The sequence below is a fragment of the Mobula birostris genome, chromosome 25 (assembly GCF_030028105.1).
Source record: "Mobula birostris isolate sMobBir1 chromosome 25, sMobBir1.hap1, whole genome shotgun sequence".
Classification (NCBI taxonomy): Eukaryota; Metazoa; Chordata; class Chondrichthyes; order Myliobatiformes; family Myliobatidae; genus Mobula; species Mobula birostris.
The window spans coordinates 8,757,536-8,773,693 of record NC_092394.1 but is presented as its reverse complement, the minus strand read 5'-3'; the positions used below and the strand labels follow the sequence as shown (position 1 = coordinate 8,773,693).

The following is a 16,158-nucleotide window of genomic DNA, read 5'->3' as shown; positions in this document are numbered from 1 at the left end:
GGAATTATTGCCTTGCAAATGATGTTTCCATCAATAAAGTACATAGGCCAGATCCAAATCTATCAGAGATTGAACTAAAATAGCTTTTCTCTTCATTCATTGTCACTATTGAAGACCATTGCAAGAAGGTTTGTGAACTCTTTGCAATTACCTGGTTTTTTGCATTAATTACACATAATGTGGTCTGATCTTCATCTAAGTCACAATAGTAGACAAACACAATCTGCCTAAACTAATAAGAAGAAAACAACTGTACCTTTCACGTCTTTATTGAACACATTGTTTAATCATTCACATTCCAGGCTGGAAGAAGTATGTGAATGCTTGTATTTAATAACTGGTAGAGCCTCTTTTAGCAATAATAACCTCCACCAAATGTTTCCTGTAAGTGCTGATCAGACTTTCACAATGGTGATGATGAACTTTAGACCAGTCTTCCATACAAAACTGTTTCACTACTTCAATATTTCTGGGAAACCTTGCATGAGCAGCCCTCCACAGCATCTCAATTGGGCTATGGTATGGACTCTGACTTGGCCATTCTAAAACATGAATTCTTTTCAAACAATTCTGTTGTTGATTTTCTCTTGTGTTTCGATCATTGCCTTGTTGCATCATCCAACTTCTATTAAGCAGCAGGTGACAGACCACTACCCTAGGGTTTTCCTGCAAAATGTCTTGATACAATTTTGAATTCATTTTTCCCTCAGCAATTGCAAGCCATGAAGGTCCTGAGGCAGCAAGCAAAGCAGCCCCAAACAATGATGCTCCTTCCACCATGTTTCACAGTTGGGATGAGGTTTTGATGTCAGTGTGCAGTGCCCCTTTTTCTTCCAAACATAGTGTGCATTTCTGCCAAAAAATTCAACTTCACAGAACATTGCCCCAGAAACGTGTAGAACATCCAGGTGGGTTTTTGCAAACTTGAGGTGTGCACCAATGTTTTTGTCTTGTTTTCTTTTGTGTTTTTTTTTTGGAGAGCAGTGGTTTTCTCCATGGTGTCCTTCCATGAGCACCGTTCTTGATTGTTTTTCTTATAGTGGACACATGAACATAGTCTTTAGCAAATTCAAGAAATTTCTGCAGGTTTTCTGCTGTTACTCTTCAGTTCTTATTCAAACCTCCTTTAGCACTGCATGTTATGCTCCTGGTGTGATCTTTGCAGGAGCCCATTCCTAGGGAGAGGACTGAATTTCCTCCATTTGTAGACAGTTTCTCTTACTGTGGACTGATGAACACTCAGATCTTTAGAAATGCTTTTGTAATTATATGCATCTGTACTATTCTTCTGAGGTCCTCTGAAAGTTGTTTTGATCGAGGCATGGTGCACATAAACAGATCTTTCTTGAGAAGAGCAAGCTCTGTCAATAACCTGACTTTTATAGGACAACACATCTCTATAACCCCACCTCCAATCTCATCTCATTGATTGGAACACCTGACTTCAATTAGATTTTGTAGAGCCTTTCTCCCAATAGCTATAAGACTCTACAACTTCTCCTTAAGTATATAAGTATATGATTTCATTGCACATCTGTATTTTGCTCTATACTTTTTAATGCACATTTTGTAGTCTTTTTGTACCTCTGTGTTTACATTTTGTATTTTAAAGTATATATTTCTGACCGAATAACCTTGCAACAATAATTTCCTTAGGGATAAGTAGTTTTATTTTATTGTATCTTATTACCTGAGAGAGTCGCATCCTTTTTTGAACCTAGATTGTGATTGTTTAAATGATGTAATCAGTATTGATGAGAAGTAGTACAACTGTTTGTGTTACTAGTTTAGGCAGATTGTGTTTGTCTATTATTGTGACTTAGATGCAGATCAGGCTACATTTTATAAGTAATCAATGCAAAAAAAAAAACAGGTAATTGCAAAGTGTTCACAAACTTTTTCTTGCAACTGTAGGCTTGGGTTAGATTTGAAGTTCAGTGTCCAGAGGAGTAGGAGTAAGTGCATTTATCTCTGCATTTGCTTCATGTTTCTATGAGATCAGGACTGATCTTCATAATCAGATTTGGTTTTATACCAAAAGCTATAGCTTAATAAAAACCACTCGGTGGTGGTTTGGAAAATTTCATTTGAGCCTTTCTCTTTGACTTCCAACCTCATTTGCTGTTTTGAGGAAGAGTTTAGATTTCTGACATCCTTTGTGTTCCTATATCACTCCACCACTACAGGAATTATCTTTGCACTTGACAGTCCTTGTGAACATTTCAGTTCTATTACCATTCTAAACTCAGAAATGCAAGCTCATTCTATGCAACCTGTTTGTGGCCATATAACCCTTTAGTTTCAGCATTCCTTCTGTACTTGTTCATAAACTTGTATTTACATCAGGGGTTCCCCACCTGGGGTCTATGGACCCCTCAGTTAATGTAGGAGTTTATGGCAAAAAAAATGTTGGTGAGCCCTGATTTTCAGATGCTTGAGCTTAGGAATGATAGAGATTTACATTGTGCTTGATATATTTAAATAATGATTTAATGATTATCAAGACACATGGTCCTCTCTTATTGTCATTTAGTAATGCATGCATTAAGAAATGATACATCATTTCCTCCGGTGTGATATCACAAAACACAGGACAAACCAAGACTGAAAAAACTGACAAAACCACATAATTATAACATATAGTTACAAACAGTGTAACAATACCATAACTTGATGAAGAAGTCCATCAGCACAGTAAAGTTCAAAGTTTCTCAAATGTCCCACATCTCACGCAGACGGGAGAACGAAGAAAAACTCTCCCTGCCATGCCGACCACAATCCGACTCTGAGTCATCCGAAAACTTCGAGCTCTGATCAGCTGTCCGACACCGAGTACTGAGCGCCATCTCTGTCCAAACGATTCGACCTCCTTCTCGGTTGCCAAAAGCAGGCAAGGCCAGGGATTTTGAGGCCTACCCTCCGAAAGATTCACGACCACACAGTAACGACAGCAACGAATGGGCGTTTCAGAAATTTCTCCAGATGTTCCTCTGTGCTTTCACGTCCATTCTCCATCAAATCAGAATTGTCCACGGCCCCTATTTAATGGATATGATATCATTTTCACCGGAGAGCTGTGCACGCGTGGCACCCTGCCATCTTCTCCTCCCGCCGTCCATAAATAATTTCACATTAATAACAATATCCTGTTAATCCTTCAAACTTCGCTAATGGTCTCAAATAGAACATAGAACTTAGATCGAATATAGAATAGTACAGTCCATTTAGCCTATGATGTGCTGACCTTTTAGTCTTCTCCAAGATCAATCTAACCCCTCCCCATTTACCCCAAATAGCCCTCCCATTTTTTTTTTCATCCATGTGCCTGAGTCTCTCAAAAATCCCCACTTTCTCCAGGCAGGATACACACTACATGTACCATTCTACATTCATCAGTTTGTTTTGTTGGTTCCTCAAAAAACCAATCAGGCTTTTGAAGCATGACCTACCTCTTACAAAGCCATGCTGTCTATCCCTGTGACTATCCCCATTTTCCAAATGCTGTTAAAACCTATCTCTTAAGGATCCTCTCCAATGGTTTGGCCAGCACTGATACTATGAAGTCCCAGGATCATCACTATCACCATTCTTGAATAAAGAATAGTATTTGCCACCTTCCAGTCTGCTGGTGGTGTCCCTGTAACCAGTGAGGAGACAAAGATTATCTCCAAAGGTGCAGCAGTCTCCTCCCTCACTTCATGTAGTAACCTGGGGCATATCCCATGTGGGACTAGGGACTTATCTATTCTAATGTGTTTTTTTTCCCCGAAAATTCCAACACTACCTTTCTCAACCTTGACATGTTCCAGCATATTAGCCTGTTCTATGCTTACCTCTCATTCATCAAAATCCATCTCACTGGTGAATACTCTGTTGATCAGTCCTACACTCTGCTCATCCCCTAGTGCTTCACGTGTACAGAAAACCTTGGGGGGTTTTGCCAAAGCTTTCTCACATCTTTCACACTTTCCTCTTGAGCTTCTTCTTGGCTACCTTTTAACTCAAGATATTTTAGTACTTTTGAAAACCAGAACACTGAAAACTGTAAGTAGTAGGGATTGCATCTTCCTGTTTCCTGGTAACATCTGGAGAAAAAGCATACCCTGCTTATCAAAAGTACTACACCTTTAATATAGTATTTAATCACTGAGATGTAAGTCTAAATAGAGGTTTACTTTTTTTAAAGAATTATTTATCTCTTAAAATACACTACAAATATAATGATAAATCAGCTTTTAATAATTTAAAATAGATCTATAGTTTGAGTCAGGCCATTCATCAGAAATAAATCCATGTCAGGTAGTGATTTGACTGCAGTGTATTTTGAGTATATTCAGTTCTTTGTACTTAAGGCATTTTAATTACACAGTAAGATTCATTTGAATGAGTAATTTTAATTAAATGTGAAACTCCCTTGCTTCCTTTCCCAACCATATCCAATTATGTGTGAGTCAGGCAAGTGCTTCATGTTGCAGGTTTTTCTAAGAAGATAACAGCTATCGGTATTTTCCCTATCCTTAAGGAAATGCCTTGCTTGACTTTCTTCTTTTAGATATCCTGTTGTCATCTTTTTATTTAAGATACCAGTGATGTTATTGTTTAATTCTTGAAAAACAGCAATAATTTTTGGGTTGGGATTTTGTGACAGTTTTACGTATTTTTCGTTTGGAGAATTTGAGCAATCCACCCTTCGTTGTCCACTCTAGAAATATGAATCTTAAGGTATATGGTAACATGTATGTAACTAGATAACAAGTTTAATTTGAGTTTTGAAATGCACATTTGAAAACTGGTGGTGAGCAGTAGTCATTCTGATAGATGTCCAGAATTAAGAACCAGTGAAATATTTCTAGGTCTGGATAGTGTGCTATCGTGAGGACTTTTCTACAGTGGTATTCTGCCCTTGGTGATTGAGGCTGCAGGTTTGGAAAGCAGTGTTGGAGTAACCTGGTGAATAACTTCAGTGCATTTTGTAGGTGGTTCAAATTTCAGCCACTGTGCACAAAGCTCTGAGCAAATGAATATTTGGCATCCTTAAATTGACAGTTAATCTGATCCTATTGAGTAGCTGGAGGTACAGTAATCCAGGCCCATAGAGAGAATTCTCAGTGACTCACTGTGGGAGATTGAGGATCCGATTGGCTCTTGTAGTAACTGAACTAGAGTTCTGTAAGATCTAGTGCAGGAATCCTAGTTGTAAAATCTGTATCACTGATTTGGACAAAGTGATTAAATGCAACCTGGTGAAACTGGGTAGTAGTCTGGGTTCTGAGGGCAAAACTGAGGCTTCAGGGGGATACAGATGTGTTAATATCTGAAATACTCTGTACAAGTTTGGTTTCACTACTTAAGGAAGGGTGAGTTTTCAATAGAGGGGGTGTAGTTTCGGTACACCAGACTGATTTCTGCGATGGCAAGTTTATCCTTTGAGGGGAGAATAAGCACACTAGGCCTATGTGCTCTTGTATTCAGAAGAATGAGTGCTGCCTCACTGTAAGGTTTCCCGTGATGAAAACAGGGAAAATATTTTCCCTTGGCTGCTATGTTTGAAATTGGGGGGCAGATCAGCCATTCATAACACAAGTTTTTTTTTTCCCCCTTCAGAAGGTACTAAATTCAAAAAAGTTGTTGCTACTTGGTCACTGAGTGTATTCAAGATGGAAATTAGAAGATATTTGGGTATCAAAGGAATTGCAGGAAAAATCAGCCATCATCTCATTTAATTGTGAGCCCCCTTCTGCTTTTTCATATAATCATATATTTGGTTATCAGTTCAAGCCTACCCAGTAAGCAAGCACTAAAAGCTTTTCTTGAAAACAGGAGTAAGGAGTAAGGCTTTTCATTCCAGGATGAGGGAGAGGTCCTCCTTTTTTAAAGAAAGGGGCTTCCCTTCCTCCACCATCAACTCTGCTCTCAAACGCATCTCCCCCATTTCACGCACATCTGCTCTCACTCCATCCTCCCGCCACCCCACTAGGAATAGGGTTCCCCTGGTCCTCACCTACCACCCCACCAGCCTCCGGGTCCAACATATTATTCTCCGTAACTTCCGCCACCTCAAACAGGATCCCACCACTAAGCACATCTTTCCCTCCCCTCCCCTCTCTGCTTTCCGCAGGGATTGCTCTCTACGCGACTCCCTTGTCCATTCGTCCCCCCCCATCCCTCCCACTGATCTCCCTCCTGGCACTTATCCTTGTAAGCGGAACAAGTGCTACACATGCCCTTACACTTCCTCCCTTACCACCATTCACGGCCCCAGACAGTCCTTCCAGGTGAGGCAACACTTCACCTGTCTGTCGGCTGGGGTGATATACTGCGTCCAGTGCTCCCAATGTGGCCTTCTATATATTGGCGAGACCTGACGCAGACTGGGAGACCGCTTTGCTGAACACCTACGCTCTGTCCGCCAGAGAAAGCAGGATCTCCCAGTGGCCACATACTTTAATTCCACATCCCATTCCCATTCTGATATGTCTATCCACGGCCTCCTCTACTGTAAAGATGAAGCTACACTCAGGTTGGAGGAACAACACCTTATATTCCGTCTGGGTAGCCTCCAACCTGATGGCATGAACATTGACTTCTCTAACTTCCGCTAATGCCCCACCTCCCCCTCGTACCCCATCCGTTACTTATTTTTATACATACATTCTTTCTCTCACTTTCCTTTTTCTCCCTCTGACTATACCCCTTGCCCATCCTCTGGGTTTACCCCCGCCCTTGTCTTTCTCCCTGGGCCTCCTGTCCCATGATCCTCTCATATCCCTTTTGCCAATCACCTGTCCAGCTCTTGGCTCCATCCTTCCCCCTCCTATCATTTCCGTTCTCCCCCTCCGCCTCCCACTTTCAAATCTCTTACTAAGTCTTCCTTCAGTTAGTCCTGACAAAGGGTCTTGGCCTGAAACATCGACTGTACCTCTTCCTAGAGATGCTGCCTGGCCTGCTGTGTTCACCAGCAACCTTGATGTGTGTTGCTAAATGTATTCAGTAACTTGTTCATATTTGAGCAGCAGTCATAGTATCATTTCACTACTTTTGAATGATATCCCTTGGTACCTTTTACTTCAAGACATTGTTCTTGTCAGTCTCCATATGCAAGGCTTAAGTAACTGCATCGGCAAGTTCCAAGCGTATGCTACTTTGTAGAAAAGGTGCTTTTCCTGTGGTTGAAATCAAAATGTTTATGATGTACAATAACTGAGTATCTATATTTCCCCTAACCTAGCTTGCAAGATAATACAAGTTAGGTTTATGTAATTTCTGCTTAATTTCTATGAACCTGCATATTACCATACCTACCTCAATAACACAACACCCTATTCCTCTCCTCTCTCCCCCCCCACAACCCCTGGCAGTGCCTCTTATAAGAATGCCATCTCTTTTTATCTGTTTCTCCATCTTTGCTGCATATGTTCTCAAAATGAGACCTCTTGTCTTAAGAGCTTCTGAAATGCCTTCCTGCTCCTGGCAGAGTTGGAGCCCGTACACAGGTTTCCTCCACTTAGGGCATAACAGTAAAGAGTTCCCTCATCCTTGTCAATCTCTGTATCCATCATATCTCCTCAATTTCTGTCAGTTCCAACCTGATCCCCACCACCATGCGTTGACTTTTGCCTCCACATGGATTGCTCTTTTTGGGATTTCCTGGTCTACTTCCCTTTGAGGGTCATGTTTTTTGACTTCTCCAGTGCGTTCAACACCATCTACCCTGCTCTGCTGGGGGAGAAGCTGACAGCGATGCAGGTGGATGCTTCCCTGGTATCATGGATTCTTGATTACCTGACTGGCAGACCACAGTACGTGTGCTTGCAACACTGTGTGTCCGACAAAGTGATCAGCAGCACTGGGGCTCCACAAGGAACCGTCTTGTCTCCCTTTCTCTTCACCATTTACACCTCGGACTTCAACTACTGCACAGTCTTGTCATCTTCAGAAGTTTTCGGATGATTCTGCCATAGTTGGATGCATCAGCAAGGGAGATGAGGCTGAGTATAGGGCTACGGTAGGAAACTTTGTCACGTGGTGTGAGCAGAATTATCTGCAGCTTAATGTGAAAAAGACTAAGGAGCTAGTGGTAGACCTGAGGAGAGCTAAGGTACCGGTGACCCCTGTTTCCATCCAGGGGGTCAGTGTGGACATGGTGGAGGATTACAAATACCTGGGGATACAAATTGACAATAAACTGGACTGGTCAAAAAACACTGAGGCTGTCTACAATAAGGGTCAGAGCTGTCTCTATTTCCTGAGGAGACTGAGGTCCTTTAACATCTGCCGGACGATGCTGAGGATGTTCTACGAGTCTGTGGTGGCCAGTGCTATCATGTTTGCTGTTGTGTGCTGGGACAGCAGGCTGAGGGTAGCAGACACCAACAGAATCAACAAACTCATTCATAAGGCCAGTAATGTTGTGGGGATGGAACTGGACTCTCTGACGGTGGTGTCTGAAAAGAGGATGCTGTCCAAGTTGCATGCCATCTTGGACAATGTCTCCCATCCACTACATAATGTACTGGTTGGGCACAGGTGTACTTTCAGTCAGAGACTCATTCCACCGAGATGCAACACAGAGCGTCATAGGAAGTCATTCCTGCCTGTGGCCATCAAACTTTACAACTCCTCCCTTGGAGGGTCAGACACCCTGAGCCAATAGGCTGGTCCTGGACTTATTTCATAATTTCCTGGCGTAATTTACATATTACTATTTAACTAATTATGGTTCTATTACTATTTATTATTTATGGTACAACTGTAATGAAAACCAATTTCCCCTGGGATCAATAAAGTATGACTATGACTATTTCCCAGGCTCTTTTCTCCTGAAGGTGTAAAAGGTGCAACATCTGTTCCTTCACCTCCCTAAAAATAGCATTTCCAGGTGAGGCAGACATTCACCTATTCCCCATCCGAAGTGGTATGCTGATACAGTGTTCTGTGCAATCTCTACATTTTGTGAAACCAAGCATAGTTTTTAGTGACTATTTTGTAGAACTTGTGTTCTGCCCAAATTTGCCATTTTGAGCTTCTGGTTGCATGTCAGTAGCTATTCTTCCCATTCTCACAATACCCAGTCTCTCCTTACATTTTCCCATGGTTGCAAAGAGAGTTCACATACAAATAGGAAGATGTCCACATGGGTTTCCTCCGGGTGCTCCATTTTCCTCCCACATTCCAAAGATGTACGGGTTAGTAGGTTAATTGGTCACATGGGTGTAATTGCATGACGCGGGCTTATTGGGCCGGAAGGACCTGTTACCGTGCTGTATCTCAAAATAAACATACAAACGAACACACGCAGACAATTAGTTTTTCTTTGTCCATTTTTTTGCATTGCCCTCTGCCCCATTTCCATCTGCCCATTATCCCCTACTCATTTGGTTTCACCTGTCAGCTTCTGTCATGCATCCTGTACCTACTTCTTTATGCTGTCAATCTTGTATGTTTTCCTCTCCTTCCTGTCGCAGGGCTTCAGCCAAAAATATCCATGTTTTCCCCTTCACCTGCTGACTCTCAGTCAGGTTCTTTTGTTCTCCTGAATACAATTCGTACCTGTGTACTAGCTTTTATTGATTTCTGTACCTAAATGCACAGTTCTTTTACTGTTCATAGTTTTTCACCATGTGAATTGTTTCAATTAGTTCTTGAGTACAGAATGGATTACCTTGATAACAGACCACATGGAATTCCATCTGCCAGAGTTTATCTCAATTACTCTGACTGTGATCTTTTTGAATATGTTTTGTCCATCTGTGTATTTTTCAGCATCTATTAATTTGTACCTTCTACAAACTCCAGAAAAGAACTCAGATTATTAAAGATATGAACTTTGGTAGCTTCTGTGCCACCCTTCTGCCAATTGGAGTAGTTTTTCTTTATCAATCCCAATTTGTATGGATGATTTTCTATTATCAAATGCTGCTCTGAAGTTAATTTATATAACATCTGTAGTAATACCCTAATTCATCAAATCATATCAGAAATCCAGATAAGTTTACAAATCAATACGTTCTGGCCAACTAGTGCTTGTCCAAATGCTCAGTCATTCATCTTATTGATAGCTTTCAGTAATGCTCTTCCAACAGACTGCCTAAAAGTTCAAAGGTTCAATTTAATCTCTGAGAAATGTATACAATATACATCCTGAAATGCTTTTTCTTCGCAACCAACCGCGAAAACAGAGGAGTGCTCTCAAAGAAAGAATGACAGTTAAATGTTAGAACCCCAAAGTACCCCCCAGCTCCCCTCCCTCCTGTGTGTAAGCAGCACCAAGCAACAATCCCTCCTCCTCTCTCCCCCCCCACCCCCGCACCGGAAAGAAAAAGCATCGGTGCCCGCCACTGAGCGCTCAAGCATGAGCAAAGCAATAGCAAAGACACAGACTTGCAGTTACCCCAAAGACTTTGCATTTCACCCAGTATACAGCATACCACAGGCTCTCTCTCCCCAATAAGGGAGAAGGAGGTGTCTCTGTTTTCCCAGCGAGTGAGGAGACATAACGAACAACTCACTGGTTTATGATGTTAAAAGTCCATTACGTTTTTTTTTAAAGCTCTGTGCCTGAAGATCTCAGGTCTCCAGGCACACAGCCATAGATATTTCGATTTTTTTTTTCCCCCCCCCCCCCCCCCAACAACACATGGGTCTCCTGCAGTGACACCAACACTCGATCCGCCCATCTCCAGAGCCCCGAGATTCTAGGCTTCTAAATCCAAGCTGGACTCTTAGGCTGAGCCCTTGGCGTGCCGAACAACGGCCAGTTATGAAACCCCAAGAGAGGTTCCCATTACCGCAAAGAACCGAAGTCAGCTCCAGGTCAGTGTCTTCAAAGGAACCCTGAAAGGGAAAAATAAAGATATTAAAGATGGAAATAGAGCTATTTCCAAAGATGCAAGTGCCATACCTAGTTTCCTAGGTATTCTATAATTGCCAAGTTTTTCTCTTCCTTTTCCCCTCTTCTCCATTCAGTCAAAATCATACATTTGCGTCCATGCCATTAAAGCATCAATTGTCTGTCCTCCACCTCTGTTCTACCTACCACTTGCCTTTGGCTCCTATCTCACCAGTGTCCTACGCCTCTTTATATTGGCTATCTCCCTTCTTCACTCAATCCTTTTGAAGGTTCTTGGCCTGAAATTTTGACAATTGCTCATCTCCTTGTTCTTCATCCATCTCCAAAAAACAGATACCATTCAACTTACTGAGTTCCTCCAGTTTGTTGCTTCGAATTCCAGTATCTTAATTCTCCATACATCAGTGGAGTCAGTTGTGTCTGTATATTGATTGTGCTGTTGTTGCTTTAAGGTTACTTTCTTCCTTGTACTACTTTGGCTTTCCTGAAATGGTAAGTCTCGAAATTGTTTCATGTGATGAAGAAATCTGCAGCCTTGTATTTCACTGTGTAGGAATGAACTGATAGGGAATTTGGAATTTTTTTTTGTCACTGTTATATGTTTTCAGATATTAGTCACTTAGCTACTTGCAGAAATATTTGTCCTTCCACAATTATCAAATCATCTTTGGCTTCCTCTTTTCAGCTGTTTGACTTATATTCTCATAGATCTCTTTGTTTGCCTTTTCCGATTTCTCTGTTTATTTAATATGGGGATTGAAAATTTGCTTAATCGCCAGATTTAGCACTTTTTGTTTTTGGCTGAATGTTTGGTGTCATTAAGTAACCAATTATTGTAATCCTAAACTGAATGGAAAAAAGTACAGCACACAAGCTCAGCACGTCAATAAGCAGTCAATGTTACAGAGCAAGATCTTTCACCAGGACTAGAAAGGAAAGGGGCAGAAGCCAGAATAAGGAGGTGGAGTGGCGGGGAGGGAATGCACACTGGTAGGTGAGTCTAGGTGAGGGGTAAGGTGGATGCAGGGAGAGGGAGTTGAAGTGAGAAGTTTTGAGTAGGTAAGTGGGAGACGTAAAGGTCTGAAGAAGAAGGAATCTAATAGGAGGGGACAGTGGATGATGGATGAAAGGGGGGGAGCAAGAGGAAGGTGATGAGCAGAGGTGAGAGAGGAAACAGAATGGAAAAAGAGAGAAGGGTGAAGGGGAGAAAGTCACCAGAAGTTGAAGAAACCTGTCCCCCATTAATCACCAATTAAAGCGTTGAGGAAGATTGAGACATCAAGGTGAATGAAGAAGACGAGCAACTTTCAGCACTGACTGCCTTCCTTTTGATCACTGCCAAGAAGGAGTCTGTGAGTGTCCTATCGCTGTGGCAGGTGGGTAGGCCTTTGCCTTATGTGGTATCCCCCTCTTTCTATGAATGTTGGTGATGTTGTAGGATGGTATCATGGTTCTGAGTTTATAGATTGGACTATTGTGTTTACAGACAATTCAGTGAATATCATGTGACTCTTTCAGACTTATGGTTTTTATATTCAGTGTTTTATCACCTGTTCCTTTTCCATTTTGTTGTGCAAGGAGACAATGTTTAGGGTTGATGTTGTGTCAGTTTAATATGCGGGGAGGGTTGATTTTTGAGGGTCGATGTTCCTGTTCCATTTTGTGTAGGGGTAGGGAGGATTTGGGAGGGTTGATGATTAGAATGCTATTCTTTTTTGTACAGGGGAGATGGGTTTGCTGCCTCTCTCTGAATGACTTCTATGTTTCTTTGTTTTGTGGCTGTCTGGAGAATACAAATTTTAGAGTTGTATATAGACACATACTTTGATAATAAATGAACCTTTGAGCCTTTGATTAACCAGAATGCATACAATTCCTTATTAGATTTCCCTGTGGTTTGTCTTTAGAGATACTACCTGATTTACTACATATCTCTGGTATCTCCTGAGTGAGCAAGACCAGTTCATTTTATAATATTTGCCCCATTGTTTGAACGGGGGGGTGGGGGGGGGAATAAAATGGTGGCTAGCCAAGGGGTCCAAGAGTAACTTTGAGGACAAGTAACATAGAATATGAGCAAATTAGAAGCTATAATTGTTTTCTCATCGTGTGAAAGTATTGTGCGTAGAGAGGTACCTGTTTGAAATGTACCATATTTGCATTTATTGTGATTTTTGTTTTGGGAATCATTCTCTTTCAAAACACTAATGTGCTGAGTATTCTCTCCAGTGCTCAAGCTTACTATGATCTCTGCCCCTGAAAAATGAATAGAGCTTCTATAGTAAATTTTTGCTTGTTATTTCAGGTTTATTTAAATGTGATTTTTTTTTCTTGGGGGGGGGTAGTCTCACCTTGGTAGGCATTACATATTATCACGTTCATTGTATGAGCAAGTTATTCTGACTCTTGACACTTTCAGTTGGTTAAGCTTTTTTTCTTACCAATTAGTCAACTGGTGGAAATGATATTTTAGCTGTTTACACTGAATTTGTTTAAATTAAGATGTTTTAAATGTAAAGTAATATTTGTAGTCCTTTAGTACAATGTGGTTTAAAATTTTTCTGTCAAAACTTTATTGGGTGCAGTCTCTCCCAGTTGGGGTCCTAATTTCTAAAAAAAGACATCATGCAGCTAGAGGGGGAGGGATGTCTCCACACATCAGAAAACTCTCATTCACCTCTTCCCGTTTAAAGGAAGTCCTACTGACAAGATCTTTCATGTGCGGTTGAGGTGTAAGGCTTACTTTTGAGTGCCCGAGGCGCAATAGACAAGCATTTTTGCTAGTGACATGTAGAGTTTTAGGAAGTAGTAATGCATTATTCCAATCTCTGCTCTACTTGAGGGAATACTACTGAAAACTCAACAGGGTGAATGACTGAGCATTTGGGCAAGCAGAAATAGTTACCCCGGGAGAGAGTATCGATTTGTAAACTATAATCAGTCTGTATTTTTGACATTATTACTTGATGAATTAGGGAGTTACTACAAATTTTATCTCAGAGGCCTGATTTGGACCAGTGCAGATTAGGTAAAGCGTATGTCAGAAGTAAAAGATAAGTCAGTATGGACCAATACAGTATATTACTAAGAAAGAGGCTGAAGCTATGTTTACAGTGTGACTGTAACAGAAATTTAGACTAATTATGATAAATTCAAGTTGCTTCCAACGTAGCAATTGCCTGCTAGTGCTACACCTGTATTATTGCCGTTAATTTTGGAAACTGGGTTTTGGCAGTCCTGAAATGGAAACAAGAATTGGTGAAAGTACAAGGCCAGTTTATAAGTTTTTGTCAGGAAGAAAGATTCAAGTTTTGAGTTAAGATCTTTTGAAGAAAGAGAACACAAAGAGAAATGAATCCTTAACGACAGAAGTGATACATAATACATGGGGAGGAAGAGGTATAATCGTTGAATGCCTAATTTTTTTTGTGGTGGTGATGGCTGTCATGGTAACAATTTGGTCCAACTGTGCAAGTCTTTATTTGCTCAAAGTAATGAAACATCCTGAATAGTGAAACAAGAATAAAGTTCAGTGAATATCATGTGTCGCTTGGAAATATCAGCTTGTTTGTCCTATCTGTTGTAAATTTTGAGGACTAATTTAACCCCTTTCGGAAGACCACATTTTTCCTCCTCGTTTTTTAGTCTTTGCTGATTTAAGGTTTGTTTTTTTTTTGGTCTTGGTTATAGTATGCCTCTATTCTCCACAGGAGGAATGAACAACCACAGTAGGTCTTCAAGGAAGGTAATGGGCAGTCTGACGTCCACAGCCAGCAACAGCCTACTTGAAATTGACCCTGTCATTCTCATACAGCTGTTGGACTTGAAGGACCGAAGTAGCATGGAAAATCTGTGGGGTCTTCATCCCCATCCACCAGCTTCCATCCTGCATTCAGCAGGTAATTTAATTGGCCTGTAATTTGTACTATAATGTGTGAACATGATTGTTTGGACAAGTTGGTAAGACCTCCTAAAATTGGAACTGGAAATAACAAATCTGAATGGTACCTTCCTTTGAGAATGTGGGGCTTACTGCCATGAGTAGTTAAGAATAAAAGCATACCAGGAAAGATTAAAAGGCAAAAAAAAGGAACGTGCTAATGGTGTTTGTTGAGGATAGAGATTCATGAAGTTAAGTAATAGGTAAGGACAGCTGGGCTAGAAGGCTTTTTATTTTACCGCTTGTTTCCCTTTAGTTTCATTACCTGGGGTAGTCAGTGTTTAGTATTTTGTGCCTTTGCCTCAATTACCTTTTGGAAAAAATGGTGATGAATCATTTACTTGTTGCTTCATTCCTTGTGGTCCAGCTCTCCCACAGTGCTATTGGATAAGAAATTGCAGGATTTCGGTCTAGTAATGATAAAGGAATGGCATTATATTCTCAAATCTGGCCAGCGTGTGACTTGGCAGAGAACATGAATGCATTTGCCTGTGGGTCTGCTGCCCTCATAGTTTTTCTGGCAGAGACCGCTGAATTAGAAGTGCTACCAAACAATCTTTGCAAGTTGCTGCAGTGCATTTTGTAGATGTGTCCTGTAACCATGGTGTGCTGACATTGGAGAAAGCAAGTATTTAGGATGGTGGAATGTACGCTGTCTTTTTTTCCTGTCCGGGGGAGGCAGGTGGTGGGTGTTAACTGGGGTTTATTCCAACTGCTCCTATCTGGTCAGATAGAGCATACCATGTAATTTACTCACTTATGCCCCCCCCCACACACACAATAAAATCCAATTCCAATTATTTTATTTATCACATGCACGTTGAATCATGCAGTGAACTGCGTAGCTGGTGCTAACACCATCACACATTAAGGATGTACTGGAGACAGCCCGTGTGTCACCACACATTCTGGTGCCCATGTCCTCAATGCTTGGTAGAACAGCACAGATCACAACAAGCAATAAATCAGCAAAACAAGCCCCATTGCTTCATCCCACCCACCAATGATAATGGTAACGGTGATGAATCTTTTTGTCAAAAAATGAAACTGCTCCGTCCCATATCCCTGAAACATACTGGCTTCTCTTTAAAGTCAACTGATCTACACCTGATGTGTATGTTTGGTCTATCAGTGAGATAGTAAGTTATTTTCCAGTATCCCATACTTACAATCTTGTCAGTTGGAATGGATTAAATAATTTGAGGACTGCTTCTATAATGAGTATTTTGGGATGAGACAGATGGATCATCCATTTGTCACTGCTGAGGATGATTGTGAGTACTTTAGCCATGCCCTTAGCGGTTGCGAGTTGGGTTCCATTACTGAGGATGAGAAGGTTCATAGAGCCTTCTCATCCCTTTTAATTGTC

General features: G+C 41.1%; 1 protein-coding gene across 11 annotated transcripts in view; it reads left to right on the top strand.

The window, feature by feature from the left end:
* trim37 (tripartite motif containing 37) overlaps window positions 1–16,158 on the top strand; it is a 102,954-nt gene that overhangs the window by 47,043 nt on the left and 39,753 nt on the right. For 10 of the 11 annotated variants that reach the window (XR_011883104.1, XR_011883103.1, XR_011883105.1 and 7 more), the window contains exon 19: window positions 14,560–14,748. The exons of the other annotated variant lie outside the window; for it this stretch is intronic. Coding sequence is in view for 7 of the 10 variants with exons in the window: in XM_072242807.1 (XP_072098908.1) it covers window positions 14,560–14,748 (189 nt within the window). In the remaining 3 variants the exon portion in view is untranslated. The remainder of the gene's footprint in view (window positions 1–14,559; window positions 14,749–16,158) is intronic. 11 annotated transcript variants of the gene reach the window in all.